The sequence below is a fragment of the Rhinatrema bivittatum genome, chromosome 12 (genome assembly GCF_901001135.1).
Source record: "Rhinatrema bivittatum chromosome 12, aRhiBiv1.1, whole genome shotgun sequence".
Classification (NCBI taxonomy): Eukaryota; Metazoa; Chordata; class Amphibia; order Gymnophiona; family Rhinatrematidae; genus Rhinatrema; species Rhinatrema bivittatum.
Window position 1 is genome coordinate 14,924,418 of NC_042626.1, and position 18,145 is coordinate 14,942,562.

The 18,145-nt window shown below is 48.1% G+C and overlaps 1 protein-coding gene across 4 annotated transcripts in view; it reads right to left on the reverse strand.

Moving 5' to 3' along the window:
• Positions 1–255: 255 nt before the first annotated feature.
• Positions 256–18,145, reverse strand: part of PTPN7 (protein tyrosine phosphatase non-receptor type 7) — a 32,579-nt gene continuing 14,689 nt past the window's right edge. For 3 of the 4 annotated variants that reach the window (XM_029573793.1, XM_029573796.1, XM_029573794.1), the window contains exons 3-10: positions 17,482–17,665; positions 15,935–16,019; positions 13,152–13,228; positions 11,319–11,456; positions 8,935–9,045; positions 7,655–7,812; positions 5,347–5,460; positions 256–1,691 (exon numbers count right to left, since the gene is read on the reverse strand). In XM_029573793.1, the coding sequence (XP_029429653.1) occupies positions 1,598–1,691; positions 5,347–5,460; positions 7,655–7,812; positions 8,935–9,045; positions 11,319–11,456; positions 13,152–13,228; positions 15,935–16,019; positions 17,482–17,665 (961 nt within the window). In that variant the 3' untranslated portion in view covers positions 256–1,597. The remainder of the gene's footprint in view (positions 1,692–5,346; positions 5,461–7,654; positions 7,813–8,934; positions 9,046–11,318; positions 11,457–13,151; positions 13,229–15,934; positions 16,020–17,481; positions 17,666–18,145) is intronic. The other variant, XR_003852235.1, reaches the window with a different exon arrangement.

Sequence of the window (18,145 nt, forward strand, 5' to 3'; positions counted from 1 at the left end):
AAAATGAAGTTACTAGGTAAAACTAGTAAGACAAAAATATTTTTTACTCAACTCATAAATAAGCTCTGGAATTCTTTGCTAGAGGATGTGGTGAAAGTTGTTAGTGTAGTTGGTTTATGGACGTTTCCTGGAGGAAAGGACCATAAAGCATTATTAAGGTGGCGGTACAGAAATCCACTTCTTATCCCTGGGATAAGCAGCTTGGAATCTCTCTACCCCTTGGGATCCTGCCAGGTACTTGTGACCTGGATTGGCCACTGTTAAAGACAGGATACTGGGCTTGATGGACCTTTGGTCTGACCCAGTATGGCAATTCTTATGTACTTCGTATGTATTTATGGGAAGAGCTAGGTGGTCATCTGCTCTCCGGGCCATCTGGACAGGCTGGGCCAGTCATGGTCTTACCCCATGGTATCTATGGCAATGCAGTTTCACATAATTCCACAGATGCCAAGGGGACAAAAACCAGGACTGGTTCAGCCTGTTCAGATGACCTAGAGCTGGCTGGAAACCCTAACTAGAACAATAGCAAGTTAGTACATCATTTATTCTATGCATACCCTCAAAGTTTTCCCACAGAGACTTTGGCTGATCTCTCTTTTGATACTTGATGAGCACCCTTGAGCAGCTCGCGGATGTCGGAGGTTAGAAAACCACAGTGATGTATGATACATGTCGTAGGGGCCAGCTTTAGGAGAATGCAAGGAAGGCAAAAGCCTGGCATTCCAGCACCACAAGGGATCCCCGTGGAGAAGCTGAGCAATGTCGCTGAGGCAAGAGCTTCAGTGCGCCTGGCACTGACTGGACCCACGCCGGAGTTTTCTGCTCTAGGCCCCAGTGCGTCTGGCTCCGGTCATGCATGTCCTACTAAGGTCACCCTCCACTGGCAAAATGTCCATATTAAATCACGAGCACCCCCGCTTCTGGCCTCAGCTGTGCAATAACACAGACCCCTAGATGACTGGACCACTTTTCTAAGCCATCACTATTGACCACGGCTGTGAAAGACGCAACAGACTGCTCCCTCCAGAAGCCATGGCTTTCTCCCCATGCATCCTACTGGCCATGCATTTATTTCCAGTCCCTCCTCTTAAAAGAAAGGCAGAGAGTCAATGCCGCACAAAGTCAGGGCCATATTTTGGCACCCATGGGTGAGATCTGAGCTTGGGGATTCCTTCCTTGCCCTTGCTGGAGATCAGAGAGCCAGGGGTTGAAGGGGTCATAGTCCCACAACAGCATACAGCCCTAAAGTGAACGGGCGCAGGCTTTTCTGTGGCCCAGCTCTTTGGCACTCTTAAAATTTGATGCCCTAGGCGATTCCCTGTGCAAAGTACATATGCGTCGTACATTCTACCCATAATCCACTGTGCCACTTCCCACGAACGGCATCTGTTGTGGGTTTACTAAGGCGAGGCCCATTCCAGGCAGAAGGGGATCACTTGGAATGAGTCTGCCAAAATGGATTTCTCAAGCACTTAAAACTGCAGGTAGATGGCACGGTGGCTGGACAGTGGGATCCACGGCCTCTCTCAGTGCTGCTGAGTTCTGGTAGAGTTAGGTGAAGAGCCATGAAGGGTTGTCCTGACGGAGGAAGCAGTTAGGGGTCTGCTTGTTCGGGAAGCTGGGAGCTGTAGAGGGACAGCGTGTGATGTAAGAACTGGTACTGCTCGCTGGTCTGTATCATCCCACCCCTGCAAGAAGAAAAAGGCTATGGTTAGGCGGCATTCATGTGAGCTTTCACCTGCCAGAAATACATCCACGGGCAGAGTTTAAGTCCTGATTTTTCATTTAGGACCCCAGTGTATTTTGGGATTTGTAGTCTTGCACAGATATCATAATGTATTTTCTGTTGTCGTTGCCGTCTCTGTCGCCTTCTTTAGGTCTCTACCGTGTTCTCCCTCTCTCGGCTGTGTCTGGCAGTGTCTTCCTTCTCTCCTCTGCTTCCCCGGCAGCCTCCTCCTTGCCTCATTTCTACAATACGGAGATCAGGTACCGTCTGGAATCGTACTATTACGAGATCCAGTGCTGGCACCTGGCTAACTAGTGATGGCTGCAGAAGGGTGCATGTGTGGGTGGGTGTGTGGGCGGGTGATGGATATTTCTTGACCTCTTTCTAATTCTTTTGCTAGGGGAGATGCAAGAAGAACCACAGAGCACCGTGCTTAGTGTTAAGGAGAGACTGCAGCGCAGGGCCTAGCTGGTGGAGCGAGAAGAACCACAGAGCACCGTGCTTAGTGTTAAGGAGAGACTGCAGCGCAGCGCCTAGCTGGTGGAGCGAGAAGAACCACAGAGCACCGTGCTTAGTGTTAAGGAGAGACTGCAGCGCAGGGCCTAGCTGGTGGAGCGAGAAGAACCACAGAGCACCGTGCTTAGTGTTAAGGAGAGACTGCAGCGCAGGGCCTAGCTGGTGGAGCGAGAAGAACCACAGAGCACCGTGCTTAGTGTTAAGGAGAGACTGCAGCGCAGGGCCTAGCTGGTGGAGCGAGAAGAACCACAGAGCACCGTGCTTAGTGTTAAGGAGAGACTGCAGCGCAGGGCCTAGCTGGTGGAGCGAGAAGTACCACAGAGCACCGTGCTTAGTGTTAAGGAGAGACTGCAGCGCAGGGCCTAGCTGGTGGAGCGAGAAGTACCACAGAGCACCGTGCTTAGTGTTAAGGAGAGACTGCAGCGCAGCGCCTAGCTGGTGGAGCGAGAAGTACCACAGAGCACCGTGCTTAGTGTTAAGGAGAGACTGCAGCGCAGGGCCTAGCTGGTGGAGCGAGAAGAACCACAGAGCACCGTGCTTAGTGTTAAGGAGAGACTGCAGCGCAGGGCCTAGCTGGTGGAGCGAGAAGAACCACAGAGCACCGTGCTTAGTGTTAAGGAGAGACTGCAGCGCAGGGCCTAGCTGGTGGAGCGAGAAGAACCACAGAGCACCGTGCTTAGTGTTAAGGAGAGACTGCAGCGCAGGGCCTAGCTGGTGGAGCGAGAAGAACCACAGAGCACCGTGCTTAGTGTTAAGGAGAGACTGCAGCGCAGGGCCTAGCTGGTGGAGCGAGAAGAACCACAGAGCACCGTGCTTAGTGTTAAGGAGAGACTGCAGCGCAGCGCCTAGCTGGTGGAGCGAGAAGAACCACAGAGCACCGTGCTTAGTGTTAAGGAGAGACTGCAGCGCAGGGCCTAGCTGGTGGAGCGAGAAGAACCACAGAGCACCGTGCTTAGTGTTAAGGAGAGACTGCAGCGCAGGGCCTAGCTGGTGGAGCGAGAAGAACCACAGAGCACCGTGCTTAGTGTTAAGGAGAGACTGCAGCGCAGGGCCTAGCTGGTGGAGCGAGAAGAACCACAGAGCACCGTGCTTAGTGTTAAGGAGAGACTGCAGCGCAGGGCCTAGCTGGTGGAGCGAGAAGTACCACAGAGCACCGTGCTTAGTGTTAAGGAGAGACTGCAGCGCAGGGCCTAGCTGGTGGAGCGAGAAGTACCACAGAGCACCGTGCTTAGTGTTAAGGAGAGACTGCAGCGCCTAGCTGGTGGAGCGAGAAGTACCACAGAGCACTGTGCTTAGTGTTAAGGAGAGACTGCAGTGCAGGGCCTAGCTGGTGGAGCGAGAAGAACCACAGAGCACCGTGCTTAGTGTTAAGGAGAGACTGCAGCGCAGGGCCTAGCTGGTGGAGCGAGAAGAACCACAGAGCACTGTGCTTAGTGTTAAGGAGAGACTGCAGCGCAGGGCCTAGCTGGTGGAGCGAGAAGAACCACAGAGCACTGTGCTTAGTGTTAAGAGAACCACAGAGCACCGTGCTTAGTGTTAAGGAGAGACTGCAGCGCAGGGTGGACCAAGAAGAACCACAGAGCACTGTGCTTAGTGTTAAGAAGAGACTGAAGCACAGGGCTAGCCAGGGGCGAAATGTTTTTGGCTTCTCAGATTTGCTTTTATTGCATCCCCACCGAAGCTGCCCAGGGGATCTTGAAAACCCTCACTGAGCTGAATTTATTTAGGCATCCCTGGATTTCCTTTCTGACTGGCTTTAGTTAATTGCAGCTCAGAGTAAAACCCAGAATAGATCAAACTGCTATCCAATGGGAGCCTTAAAACATTCCCTGGTACTGCCACAACGGGGATGAAGTCTGTTTATGCTGTATCTCAACTACTGATCCGTTTTCAAGGTATTTCAACAGAAAGAAAAGAAAAAACCACATTTATACACGGATACTCACAGAGGAGCCCAGGTTATGTGAGTGAAAGCAGTATTATAAACTGATATTATAAACTGATTATTTTATACCATATTCAGACTATTAAAAGAAATCCCCCTTATTCCAAAACTCTGAGAGCAATGGAAATTATACCAGGGTAAATCCAAGCTTTATGCAACTTTTTTTTTTCCACAATGTTTTTGAAAACACTTTCAAAGGCTTTCAGTGACAGGTGACGAACATTCATTTTTATAGCTATTATAATAATACAAGCTTTCAGCCTCTTTTGGTCAGAATGCTAATGAGGTCTGTACGGTAATGAAACAGAGATAGTGCATGTTAAACATGTCACTTTGGGAGCATGGGCATACGATGTCAGAGTCCAAAGGGGAGGGGTTAAAATACATTTATAGCTCTTGGTACTTTTGTGTCTGGGCCCGGCGTTTCCGCCTGCTCCTTTCTGCTTCCGGCTCTGTCGGAACGGACCTCTCCTGGGATCTGGTAACTGAGCTTTCAGTTGCAGCTACGCAAATCACTTTAGTCCGGTCAGTGTGCCAACAGTCCTCGGCCAGGGGCCACGCACCAGGCCTTTTCCCAGAAGCCTGCAAGCATGGGTCCTAAGTCCGGCCACTAGGTCTCACCATTGCGCAATGACTGGGATTTCCTCCCCACTCCCTCCTCTTGCCCCCGCATCCTCCACCGAAGGAGCTGTGCGCGCTGCCTCCACAGCATGCCCGGTCCCCGGGTTATCAAAGGGAGCGTAACGCCCAACCCAGAAATCGATCCGAGTTCCTCTGTCCGGCACTGCACAGCACAAATAACGAGTCACCAGAACAACGATCCTCTTCGGTACCTTTTAGGTTCCGGTAATACGAGGATACTTCTCAAATTTGGCTCCATGGTTTCATCTTAGGTCAACATATTACAACTAATCTAACTCCTGTCTAGGACTCCTTCCCCTGTCCCTCCTCCACCAAATCATCATAACACAGCAATTGAATGCTAATCCCAATACCTAAAATGATGCATTTTCTATCTCTTCCCAACTCCCAACATTGGGAGACAAAGAAGAACTCCCACGTCTTGGCGTTCTTTCGCAAGGCAGAAGAACGCAACCGTTTTGGATTCACTATATGACGCCTTCCAGCCCCAGGAAGACATGAAGCATTTACCTACCTGTCTAAACGTAGTTTGCACACTATGCCCATTATGTCCACCTGGCCTTTAGTCTTCAGCTCTTGGCATCCAATACTAGTAGCAATGAAACATCCTGTCCGGCCAATTCCTGCGCTGAATGAAACACAACAAATGTAAATCAAGAGCTGAAACAATGTATTGTAAACAACACAGTGTCTTCAACGAAAGGGGTAAATGCGTATGATCACTGCCTGAGAGCCTTCCCCTCTCCTGTCCTTTCACTGGCAAAGCCTTGGGCTTCACCCTACTGTCCAGACATGGTTAAAACACATTGCCTGTCTTTGAGTCTTTCCTATTGCTTACAGCCTTGGGTCTCTCCCCTTGCTTGGCCATGGATCTCCCTCACTGCCTACAGCCTTGGGTCTCTCCCTTTGCCTGGCCATGGATCTCCCTCACAGCCTACAGCCTTGGGTCTCTCCCTTTGCCTGGCCATGGATCTCCCTCACTGCCTACAGCCTTGGGTCTCTCCCTTTGCCTGGCCATGGATCTCCCTCACTGCCTACAGCCTTGGGTCTCTCCCTTTGCCTGGCCATGGATCTCCCTCACTGCCTACAGCCTTGGGTCTCTCCCTTTGCCTGGCCATGGATCTCCCTCACTGCCTACAGCCTTGGGTCTCTCCCTTTGCCTGGCCATGGATCTCCCTCACTGCCTACAGCCATGGGTCTCTCCCTTTGCCTGGCCATGGATCTCCCTCACTGCCTACAGCCTTGGGTCTCTCCCTTTGCCTGGCCATGGATCTCCCTCACTGCCTACAGCCTTGGGTCTCTCCCTTTGCCTGGCCATGGATCTCCCTCACTGCCTACAGCCTTGGGTCTCTTCCCTTGCTTGGCCATGGATCTCCCTCACTGCCTACAGCCTTGGGTCTCTCCCCTTGCTTGGCCATGGATCTCCCTCACTGCCTACAGCCTTGGGTCTCTCCCTTTGCCTGGCCATGGGTCTCCCTCACTGCCTACAGCCTTGGGTCTCTCCCCTTGCTGGCTATGAATCTCCCTCACTGCCTCCAGCCTTGGGTCTCTCTCATTACCTGGCAAATGGGGCTATGACTCTCTACCACTGCCTAGCCTTTGGTCTCTCCCCTTGCCTGCGATCTCCCTCATCACCTGATGTTGGGCTTTCCATATTATTTAAAGAGGTGTATGGCTAAAATAAATGTTTATTTTGTTTTATTAAATTGTTCTATTACTTTTTAACCTTATTATTTAAATGTACACATTATATGTTGATGTTGATTATGTATGTATTCTTATGAGCCACCCTGGACAGAATATTTTAGGAAGTGTACAGAATATAAGATTGTACAATAAATAAATTATCTGACCTTAATGAAGCAATGCTCATTCTCACAGTTCGAGTGAAAGAAATATATTTTTCACACAGTGATAGGTGAACCAGTTTGGATTAAATTAGATCAGGGATGCCAAGAATGAAAGCTTATTTTTTTCAGGATGTTTCTTTTTCAGGATGCTTATTTTTTTCAGGATGTTTCTAGTGAAAAGAGGCTGGAGTTTTATGTCCCCCACCGCATCCCTCCCGTTCACCTTGCATTCTTCTCCTTATTCCCTCTTGCACCCTGACCTCTCTTTTTCTTCCTACCCTACAGTGCTCTTCATTCTGGTGCTTCATCAGCAGGCCACGTCTTCTTTCGAGACAGACCCCGTTGGCCATACAGGGCTTTACCCTAGGCTTCACTAAGGATCTTCTGGAGGCTCCTTTTGTTTGCCATGGCCCAGTTGTACCGTGTATAAGTCAAACAGCTTTACTCCTCCCAGCTCAGCCAACCAGGGTGCTAGAGGTTCCTCAGTTCCCTGATAAACCCTGGCCAGCTCATGCCTCCTCCCGCGACTCCCTTCTCACAAGGGTTTTCGGGCTCTGTATGACACAGATGACTTGCTATCCAGGATCAGATAAACCTGAGCCATTCATAACTCAACATCAATAAATTCAAACCATTTACAGCTCTGCACAAATCTCCATATTCAACTGGTTTTGGATTTGTTGACTCGGGTCAGTCACACTTCCAAAACGCATTTTCAGAGTCTTATTACTGTACCTTCAGAGACTTCAAGAAGCTCAAATTTGTAAATATTCTCAGAATTCCAATCCAAGCAAATTCCAAATTCTCCACATTCCAACTGGGTTGGAGGAGCTGCATGCATTCTTAATTTTACAGCAAGAAGGAAACGCGCTGGGGATCCAGAGCAAAGGAGCACTGTCCTGAAAGGCAGCACGTGTTACCGCATCCTGAAAGGCGAGGACCCAACAGGCTCCAGTCTGCCCAGTACCTTACCTACAGTGAACAACCACCGGCCCTTTGCCGACAGCCTCCTGCCGCTTCTCCTCCACCTCTGCCGTCAGCCGCAGCAGGGGCTTGGGAGACTCTGGAGTCTGGTGATCAGGCCATGAGGAGTACAGGAAGTGTTTCACATGTCGGTCTTCACCTTTAAGCTTTGAAAGCAACAACAGAGAGAGGATACAGTGATATGAGATTCTGCAACTAGTGACCTTTGAAAAATGTATAGATCCCAGGGATGAAACATGCTAACATATACCAAATCTCAGGGTGGCGCTTTCCCTCCTTCTCGGCAGAGACCTTGCGGTCTGCGACTTAACTACTAGAAGCCTTGATTAAAGACCTCAACCTCAGCCGCCACTGAGCTTCTCACTTATGGTTCTTACTTCATCTGCCCTCGGTAACCTTATCTTTTTATAAATGCATCTCTACCCTTGTCTCTCCACCCACCAAGGAGATCCTTGACTATTATATGGTCTGCCACTACCTAGATGACTACTCATCTCCCACCTCACCTCCCTAACTATTTGCACTACTACAACCTAGACGACTACTCACTATCTACCTCACTTCTAAACCTTATCTATACTTATACCCTACCTTTGTGTAAATTAAATTATAACATTACTGTAACTGTAAATTTGATTTGATTATAATCCACTTTGAGACTATTTTAGGAAAAGGTAGATTAGCAGTTGTTATAAATAAATACATGAGCATCTGTAGGTCTCAGCATGCATCCAGGGTGCTTCATAGTAGCGCAATGTCTGTAGAGAAGGACGATTTGGCCCACCCAGCCTGCCCAGCTCCACTGCTTAGGCTAAGGCTATCTCCCAGCGGTCAGTCATAGAAGCTTGACTGACTGCACAGTATCTGTTGGTCGTTTACTCTGGGCATCTACCACCCTCTCATTACAGAAGTATTTTCTCTGAGCCTCACTCCCTCCAGCATCATATCATGACCTCTTGTCCTTGAATTTCCTTTTTTCCCCCTTGAAAAAATTGTACCTTCCCCAACTTCATTGAAGCCTGCTAAATATCTGAATATTTCCATCATATCACCCCCCTTTTTTTTTAATTTCTTTTCTGTGTGGCACTCCTTCAGCTTTGGGAAGGATGTGTTGAAAATATGCCAAATAAACAAACAACTTCCTTCCTCCACCATAATGCAGTGCAAGAACGACTGGCCCACAGGTGCCCACATGCTGAGCCCCTTATCACATGGAACCATCCGGTCACCTTTCCCTCCCCCTTCCCCAGACCGCTCCTGCTCCTCACCTGGATGGTGAGATCCCTGACAGTGTATTCTACATAATCCCTCGTATCCTGCACAAGGATTCTGAACTGCCCGTAGGTCCCTTCCTGGTCGGGCCAGTAGAGGACGCACTTCTGAAAGCAAAAAAAAGGCAGAAGAGCATCATTAAACTGGAGTGCGTGGGAGCATCAGACAAGACCCCCTACCGCAGTAAAGTCCTGGCAAGCATTAAAGCATGAGTAGACTTTGAAGGTCTATTAAAGCTATACAAATAGTTTGACCGAACTCTCCCTGGAGTCCAGAATTTCGACATTGCTGTTTTAGATCTGGATTCCATAAGGTGTCCTTTGTGCCAATTTTTATATTTTCCTCAAAACGTCTGACGTGTGGCTTGGGGTTTCATAGAGGCTGAAGGCAGAACTAGACCAATTGGCCCACCCAGTCTGGCCAGATTATTCCTGTCTACACTGCCAAGGACATCTCCCAGATGCCACCTGTAGAAGATTGACTGCCTGCGGGATATCGCTCCTTATCCAGATCAGATTCTACGGTTTTCCTCATTGGTTCTCTGCCCTCCTGCATAGAGGAGCACACATGTGATAAGCTAAGCAGCCACAAAAATTAGCAACGCCGTTGCCCAAATATCTGGACGCCCAGTTCCCCATGGCCTTATTGGACAGTACCTGGCCACCACTAATTACTAGTACCGATCCAGTTAGTTTCTGAGGCATGGTAGCCTGCTGATTCCCTGTGGGTTTTAGTGTCAATGGGTTGAACCGTAGACAGAACCTGCAGAATATCATCCTGCTCCAGCTGCCTTAAACCTTTCACATGGCTAATCCCCGTGAAAGTAAATAAGGGCAAGGATTACAGTGAAAAAGTCGTAACTCAGTTTGTGGGGCATAAATTCTAGTCCCGGCTCTGGCACCGATCACTGGTCTTGGACCAGTCAGTTTATCTCCCTATTGCATCGGTTATCATCCCAGTCTCTTGCATGGACTCTTTCCCTGGGTCACTTTATCTCTCTGTTGTATCGTTTCCAATCTCTGGCTCTGCCATGGACTCTCTGTGTGATGTTGGGCAGATCACTTTATTTTTCGGTGCCTCGGTTCTACTCCCAGCCCTGCCGCTGATTCTTTGTGACCTGGCCAGGCCGTTTCACCTCCTTGTGTCTCAGCTTTGCCACTGAGTCACCCTGTGTCTTTGAGCACTGTGATGCCGTGTACCCAACTAAGGAAATGTGAGTAATGTTATTTATTTATTTATTTAACATTTTTCTATACCGACCTTCAAGGTTAAATACCATATCAGGTCGGTTTACATCGAACAGGGGTAGATCAGTGTAACATAACATAACAAAGGAACAACTTTTTATAATTAGTGGAGGTAAAGCAGAAAAGTAAGAAAGTTACATAATAACAAGGACCATGAACTAGGAAGCTGAATTCAGCTGGAAAAAGAGAAACCTTAAGAATGTATTAAATTAAAATACTAGGAGACTAGTAACTGATGAGAATATTGAAGGGGCGAAGTTCCAAATTCAATGCTGAGTAGTTGTAGTTGTCTAGTGAAAGTTTGAAGGATCAGGGAAGGCTTGTAAGAAGAGCCAAGTTTTGAGTTTTTTTTTAAATGTTGGTAGGCACGGTTCCATTCTGAGTTCTGCAGGTAGGTTGTTCCAGATGGCTGGACCTGCTGTGGAAAAAGCTCGGTCTCTGGTAGAGATGAGTCGTGTAGCTTTAGAAGGTGGGGGTTGTAGTGCTCCTTTGTAGGTTTCTCTCATTGGTCTGTTGGAAGTGTGGAGTTTGAGTGGGAATTCGAGGTCAAGATGGAGGAAGCTATGAATTGATTTGTGAATTAGAGATAAAGCTTTGTGCAGAGCCCTGTGACTGACTGGTAACCAATGTAAATTACGGAGGACGGGCGTAATGTGGTCTCTCTGGTTGGTGCTTGTTAAAATTCTCGCTGCAGCGTTTTGTATCATCTGTAAGGGCTTGGTTGTTGAGTTGGGAAGGCCAATGAGGAGAGAGCTGCAGTAGTCAATGTTAATGATTCTTCCTTCCTCTCCTTCCAGGACACAGTCCTACAGCTCGGGCACCAGAATGTTTTGGCAGGCCATCCACTCTTGAGGTGGCTGCATGTATGCTTCTGGCATGCTAAACACTAAAATAGATGTAAGGCCACATAAAAAAAATTTCACATTATCCAGAAATTATATTAGAAATAATAATTTTCTATAGGGTGATCAGAGCTCCATGTCAGAAGAGACCGGCTGATTCAGTCCCGGTGTTACCCCCATTGCATCTAGGGACTTGTAGTTCCAATTTTCAGCAGCAAGCCTATAGATTCCATGTGAGTAAAAGCAGGACTGGGCCAGCCTGGCCCTCCTGACATGGAGCTTCACCGGTACCTCTTTTCCTTCCTTCAGCTTGGTGATCATGACAATAATGGAAGCTCGCTCCTGCCACACCATCTGCCAGAAGTCAGTCACTGTGTTCAGCATGGGTCCCTGAGTGGCAATGAAAGCCTTCTCCTGTCCTGCATAACCCTGGGAGATGAGAAGGGGAAAGATTAGAGCCAGAGGGCCTTTGGGAAGCCCCTTTTGAGTCTCAGCAGATTACGGCACTAGAATGCCCATCCTGGAAAATCCTTGCCAGACAGGGTGAGGTGACACGAAGGACCTCCAGAAAATCACTGCTGCCTTCTAACGCATGGGCTAAAGGAACACTCGACCCTTTGACAATGTCCTTGGATCTTTAGGGAACATGAATTACAGAGGATGAAGAAAGCAGGCACACCAATCAGATAGAGAAGTAAAACCTATATAATTCCACCCCTCACAATCTGGTGAAATATCACATCTTGTGGGCTGGGAAATTACACAGTCTTTAGTTCTTCATCTCAATTCTGTGTCACCCTAGTTCCTTCTCTTGTCTCAGAATTCTTTCAGTGGTTTTTTGGTTTTTTTTTAAGGGTCTTGCCACTAACTGTGTCTACTTGCCTTAGTGATGGAATTATTTCAAAAGGATATAAAAGTCCTATGGTCTTCTTTTATCTAAAGCCACGGAGCGCCTCTCCCAATTCTCTCCTCCGGTGTAGCCAGCCATCTTGTAGTTATGACTTCTTAAGTTGTTTTAGTATCTTGCGGTTTTGGGGGGTCCTGTGTCTGAGGCAAGTTGCCACTTCATGGGTAGAAGTCTATGGCTGCCTATGGACTGGGGTTAACAGTGGCTCAGGCACATCCTAGCTTTGTATTTTGCTCACTGAATAGTATACTGTATGCCGTGTAAAACAGGGTTTGTAGTCCTGGTTGAGTTGCCATGGAGCCAGTCTGCCCCATGGGGATCATCGCTAAGGTTTGCTAGCAAATGTCCTCATGGGTTATGAATAGAGAGAGACGCTTTTTTAGAAAGGGAACATTCTTGGTGTTTCCTGTTGCTGTATGGAGGTCTCTGGTTGAGTGTGTGCTATTATTTTATTATTTTCATTAGAGCGGAAAGCCACATTGGGCAAGGATAGAGAGAGAGCGAGAGATATCCCGAACCTTAGGGGATCAGGTTGGCCACCTGGGGTGGATTACAAACTAGCCAGAGAAGCCCTGGCATTCTGGATTAGGCCAGGTAAGGCAGCTTTATAACTCCCAGACCTGACTACGCATGGAAGACCTTGATACCTATATCTACCGAACGTTGAGGGAAGCATGCCTGGGACAAAACTCCAAGACAAGGAGTGTGGACTGTTTTCTTTTTGGTTTTTTTTTTTGGGGGGGGGGGGGTACTGTCTTGTATTTAATTGTGTTTATTGTTCTCCCCCCTGGAAGAGCTCTCCACCCTTCCATAGAGGAGAATATCTCTGCAAGTATCTGCAGACCAACACTAAATGGAGTTTCCCCAGCCAAGGAAGACCCTAAAGTCACCCAGATCCTGCTGTTTGTTAACGAACTGCCTTTTTGTTGGGCTAAATCTGTACTGATTTTTACTGCTCTATATGGAGATGGCCAACAAATGTTTATATTTCTTTTTATATTTTAAACTTTTTAAAAAAATTCTTATTGCAAGTCTTTTTATTATGTGCATCTACCACGGGGGATCCTATTGGTGTCCGCGAGACCCCTGCGGCATCTGCTTGTCTCCTTTAAACTAAACTAAAACCTCAGGCCCACCCGAGGACACCAGCCCAGGTAGCCAGTGGCTAGGAGAAGGCGATTTTGGACATATTACACGAGCACTGGTGTGCAACATACCCTGATGTAGTTTGCGTTGATGTAACTGCTGCCCTCCTGGCTATCAGCTCTGCTGAGGCACACGCGGCTCTGAGGATCTTTCGCATACACAGAAAGAGACGGAGAGAAGTCATTACGGTCGAGCAGGGAGATTTGTAAAAATAACAATAAGTGGGAACAGGGTGTGTGTGGCAAAAATAAAAGGTGTACATTTTGTACTTAAACAAAAAGCGTAAATTATTTTTAAGAAGTAATATAAACCCTTTGTTTTGGCAGGTGGTTGACTTTTAATGCGGCCGCTGAATGCTCAGAGGGCACCATGGTGGTCCATTTTAATAAGCGGCTGCTTTCACTCCTGTCCCGTGAAACTTCTTTTCAGCGGAATTACACTGCAGAGATTGCTTAAAGACGTTCAGAGGGCTCCTGAAAATGTTTCTTTACAGGCAGGCTTTTCTTTAAGAGTAAATCCTGCTAAGCTCTGGCTGAACTCAGGTCTTGTAATAAATGTTCTGTATTGTACAACATTTTGGATATGAATGTTTTTATGGACATCACTTAGGCCGTCTGCGTTAAGCGATTAATACATTTTAATAAATGTAAATGCAATAGGGTTTTTTCCATCCTTGGATGCATGGATTTGAGGAATGGCAACAAGTCATAACTTGGTTTAGACTGTGCAGGTCTAGGGCTGCTGAGAGCAGGAGACGAAGAGAAAATTAGAGACTGCCTGTGCTTTGGGGGCGAGGCAGCAGTAGTAACTTGGGGTAAAGGGGTACATAGGGCCCAGAGAAATTAAGGTCGTTGACTGCCGTGGCAGGGCCCAGATGTTTTGTTTGCCACAATAGGGTGGCCAGCTGGCTCCATTGTTTTTAGGACTGCTTCATCCAGTCCTGGTTTTACTCCCATTGCATGCAGGCACTTAGCAGGCTTACCAGTCCTCGTATGCAGTGGGGGTAAAAAAAAACAAACCAGGACTGGAATAGCTCACCCTGCAAAAATGGAGCCAGCCGTCCTCCCAGCGCCCCTGAATCCCGTCCATTTTATGAGCAGCAATAACTCTGCAGTGCACAGTGCACTCGAGGGAGACTCGGGCAGTCGTGGCATTTTATAAGAATGGCAGGATACCGGTGCTGGAGCATCTCTTCCCATCCAATAGGGTCACGGACAGGTTCGACCCGCGCACTCCCATCTGTGCCGTGTGACAAAGCCGATCTGGCATGCTGCGCAACGCACAAGCCCTGGCATTCCCCGGGAGGGACTGATATCACCGCAACTGGGTTTATCTGGCACTGAGCCCAGCATCTGACGCCCCGATTGTCATCGATGGGTGGCGTTCTCTGCTGATTTCTGGGTCTTCCTGAGAGAAGCTCGCTACCAATCACCGTGGCACACCAGGCCGTGTGAGAGCACGCAACCAGCAGATGAGTTGTTTTTTCATCTCTTTCACTTCCTGCCACCTTCTCAAGCCTGAGAGCATCTTGGGCCTGGGGGTGGAGGTTTTTTTTTTTGTTGTTTTTTTTTAAAGCTCGCATGAGTTTTTTGTTTCCCTCTGGATCTCAGGAGAAGAGGAAGTGTTGCCTGACTGGTGCTTTCTCTCTGTAAGACTTGTGGCGATTAGGTACTAGTGAATGTCCTGAATCCGTTTCTCTTGTCACGAAGAGTACAATCCAGTAGCAGTGCCGTGTGCTGCCATGTGGGAGATCCAGGTTCAAATCCTGAACCAGGTTTCTATTCCTCGGACCAGGACTGGGAACATTGCTGGAATCTCAACTATTGCACAACAGTGACACCTGGTGCCCAGACTAGGATGTGCGCATATTAGATTTCTGAGGGAGCTGCCTTCTGTGATCAGTGGGGGAGGACTGTGGTTAAGCGGAAGGGAGAAAAGACTTAAAACGGGGGAAGGGTGTACCTTGGGTAGTTGCAAATAAAGGCTCATGGCACTGTAGCCCCAAGGAGGCAGAATCCAATTGAGATGGCAACCCACAGGAGGAGGAAACTGCCAAGTCAAAAAAATGTGTGAGGGCCACATTCAGCAGCACGGGGAGCAGGTGAATTACCAGGGTAAAGCTTCCGGATAACAATATTCATATATTCAGCGGAGCATAGTGGTTTATCCGCTGAGATGTGTGGATTAGCGGAATCTAAATCGTTTAAATAATAAATAAATACATTATGCGTTCCACTGAATATACCCGGGTGAAGTCCCAGCTATCTGGTAAAGTTACCAGGAATACTTTGGGACTGCTCTCTGGCATGAGCGGCCTTAACTTGGTATTCAGCATTATCCGGCTAACCTAAGTTAGCCCCCCTGCTCTGAAACACCCCCAGCATGTCCCTGATTTAGCCAAGTACATTTTTTTCTGGCTGAAAAACTTAGCTAGGACAAATCAGCAGCAGTGGTGGCTGCAGGGAATTGAACCGTCCATGTTATACACTTTATTTTATAATTGCCGTAAGTTGGAGCTACTTCGCTGAATTCTTACATTGTCTGCTTCAAAGCCTACAGCCTGTAGACGGCCCACACCCCTTGATTTATCCTTGCTCGGTTTCCTTCTGCACATCCTGGTTGGGCTAGTCTTGTGGGACGCCCCCGTCTGCCATAAAGAGTCTGCTTGGTAACGTCAGAAGTGGCTCCTCTTGTTTTGCAGCTGGACACTGGGGTACGGGTAGGAACAAACAGCCGTGCGTTCCGAACGGTTGCAGCTGTAGAGCGGGAAAACTGGATCGGGCCTCGCTAAAGGAGGTTTCTTTTGACTGAGCCCAAAGGGCCACCCTTGTGAGTTAGGCAGACGCATCCTTACTTGGTAAAATGCTTTTATATCTGTCCTTTGAGGCTCGTCCCGGAATATCGAGTTCCTCTGGATTCACGTAATTGGGGGGGATTTTCTGTCGGAGAAGAAAGCCAGAAAAGAAGAGTCAGCTTCCAAAGCAGCACAGCACGAAAGCCATTCTAGGGGTGCATAAGCACGGTGACACGGAAAGTCAATCCAACCTGCCCACCCGTGTCACCATAGAGCCACTCAAATGCCAGCTCACCTCCCCCCCCCCCCCCCCCCCCCCGTGCTAGTGCTACCACCCTCTGCACTCTGTCAGGGCTCGACTTCCTACCATCTCCGACCATAGTCAATCCCCCTCTCATTAATGTAGCGCTCCTTCACAGTCCGTCCGAGCTTCCTGCCATCTGACTACTTTCAGTGTCTTTTCTACCCTCGCCCTCTAGCCACAGTCCCCCGACATGCAAAAGAAAACCAATCCTTACACAAATGAGCTCATTATGCTGGTGTCCATTCTCATCTTGATATTTTATTGAACTTTCTAAGTCACGCTGCCAGGATTCCCCAACCCCAGCATGAAACTAAGTCTCAGAGTTTTCAGCGTCTGGATAGCTGCTCTCTCCTCCTGGGAATTTTTCTCTTTGGTGCAGAGAAAAAGGGACTGAAGAAATGCTGTTTTCCCCCAAATAAGGATAGGATTGCCCATAAGTTCAGCAAGCTTTCTTAAAATGTCACCTTTTTGGAAACAGGGGGACCGCTACAGTTGAGCACCACTGCACCCACAGCCCTCCTCATTTGTGTGGCCTGTACCTGTAGATTTTTGTCATGAGTCCAGAAACTACCTACAGGATTCCCCAGCCCTGAGGCCTGGGCATACCACGTTATGCTTGACCACTTTCCAGACCCAAGCTCAGGAAGGGAAAGACATGTGTGCTGCCTGTGGTCATCCAGTGATACTGGTAAGAGCTCATTTGCAGCCTGTGCTCTTGACTGCAAGAGGGCAGCACAGCTCTTGACCTTCACATAGGAGATGTGGGAGAAAACGATGGGTTCTTGATGAGAGCTGGTTGGAATGGCGTAAGGCAAAAGACCATGCACAGGAGGTCCTTGGTAAAACCTGGGAAGGAGGAAGGCGAGTGGAAACCGTGCATGATACTCTATTGGTGAGCATTAAATGAGGAGGAGTGAGAGCTTTCATAAATTCGTTTAACAATGAGGAAGGACCTCCTCCAGCGTATCACTGAGGAGAGCTGGACGGGATGGGGTTAAGGAGAGAGGCCATGCACAACAGGTCCTTGATGAGAGCTAGACTGGAGAAGAAAAGTGGGGCCCGTGTGAGACATGGTCGGTTATGCACGCTTTGCCACGCTGGGATTGTGTGTGCTCAGGAAGCGGTTAACTAGAAATCACAGCTCAGATGGGATAAAGAATAAAGGATTTCAGATCCAACAAGTGGCTCGCAGCTGGAAGGGATATGTGTGTTTGTAGGGGACGTTTGGTTTGTAATAGGAGCTGCAAGGGTCAACTCAACAGAAAAGCTACAACAAACATTATGAAGCAGAAAAATGCTTTACAGAATATTCCTCTTCCAGTTCCTTCAGGTTCCTGGCTCGTTCCTGGAGCTTCTCCTTGGACAGAACGTGGCTTGATGTCCTCAGAAAATGCAGAGTGATTTCCCGGGGGGTGGAAACGGACAGGATGGGCTCCACGTTTCCCAAGGAGCTCACATCTAGGGTGAGGGACACATTGGAACCTCTCCTGCCAAGGAGAAAAATGAACGAATGAGGCTGGGATGTAGCACTGCATGTTATAACTGTGTCTCCACCTCAAAGAATCTGCTTAGACCACAGTATGACACATTAAAGCCAATGAAAACAAACACAAGGCCCTCATGTCTGACTCTTTTCTCTGCACTTCAGTGACCAATAAGCATGACCAACCAGAAAGCAGCTGTTGGACAGGCAGTTTCCTGATTGGTCAACCCAGTATATAGCAGTTTCCTGATTGGCTTGTGTACTATAATCCAGGCTTAACAGCCTCTTTAAATTACATATACTTATTAGCGTGAGAGGAAATCTATGCACTCATGCCGTACATATTCAGTAATTATTGGAAGATTTTGGACTTGATAGGTGGAAAATCTCCACCTATCATGGCCTTCTGCCCTAAATAAAAGCACTGTACTCTTTTGTACCACGAAATACCAGTATGTCAGAGGTACATCTGGCAAGTAATGCT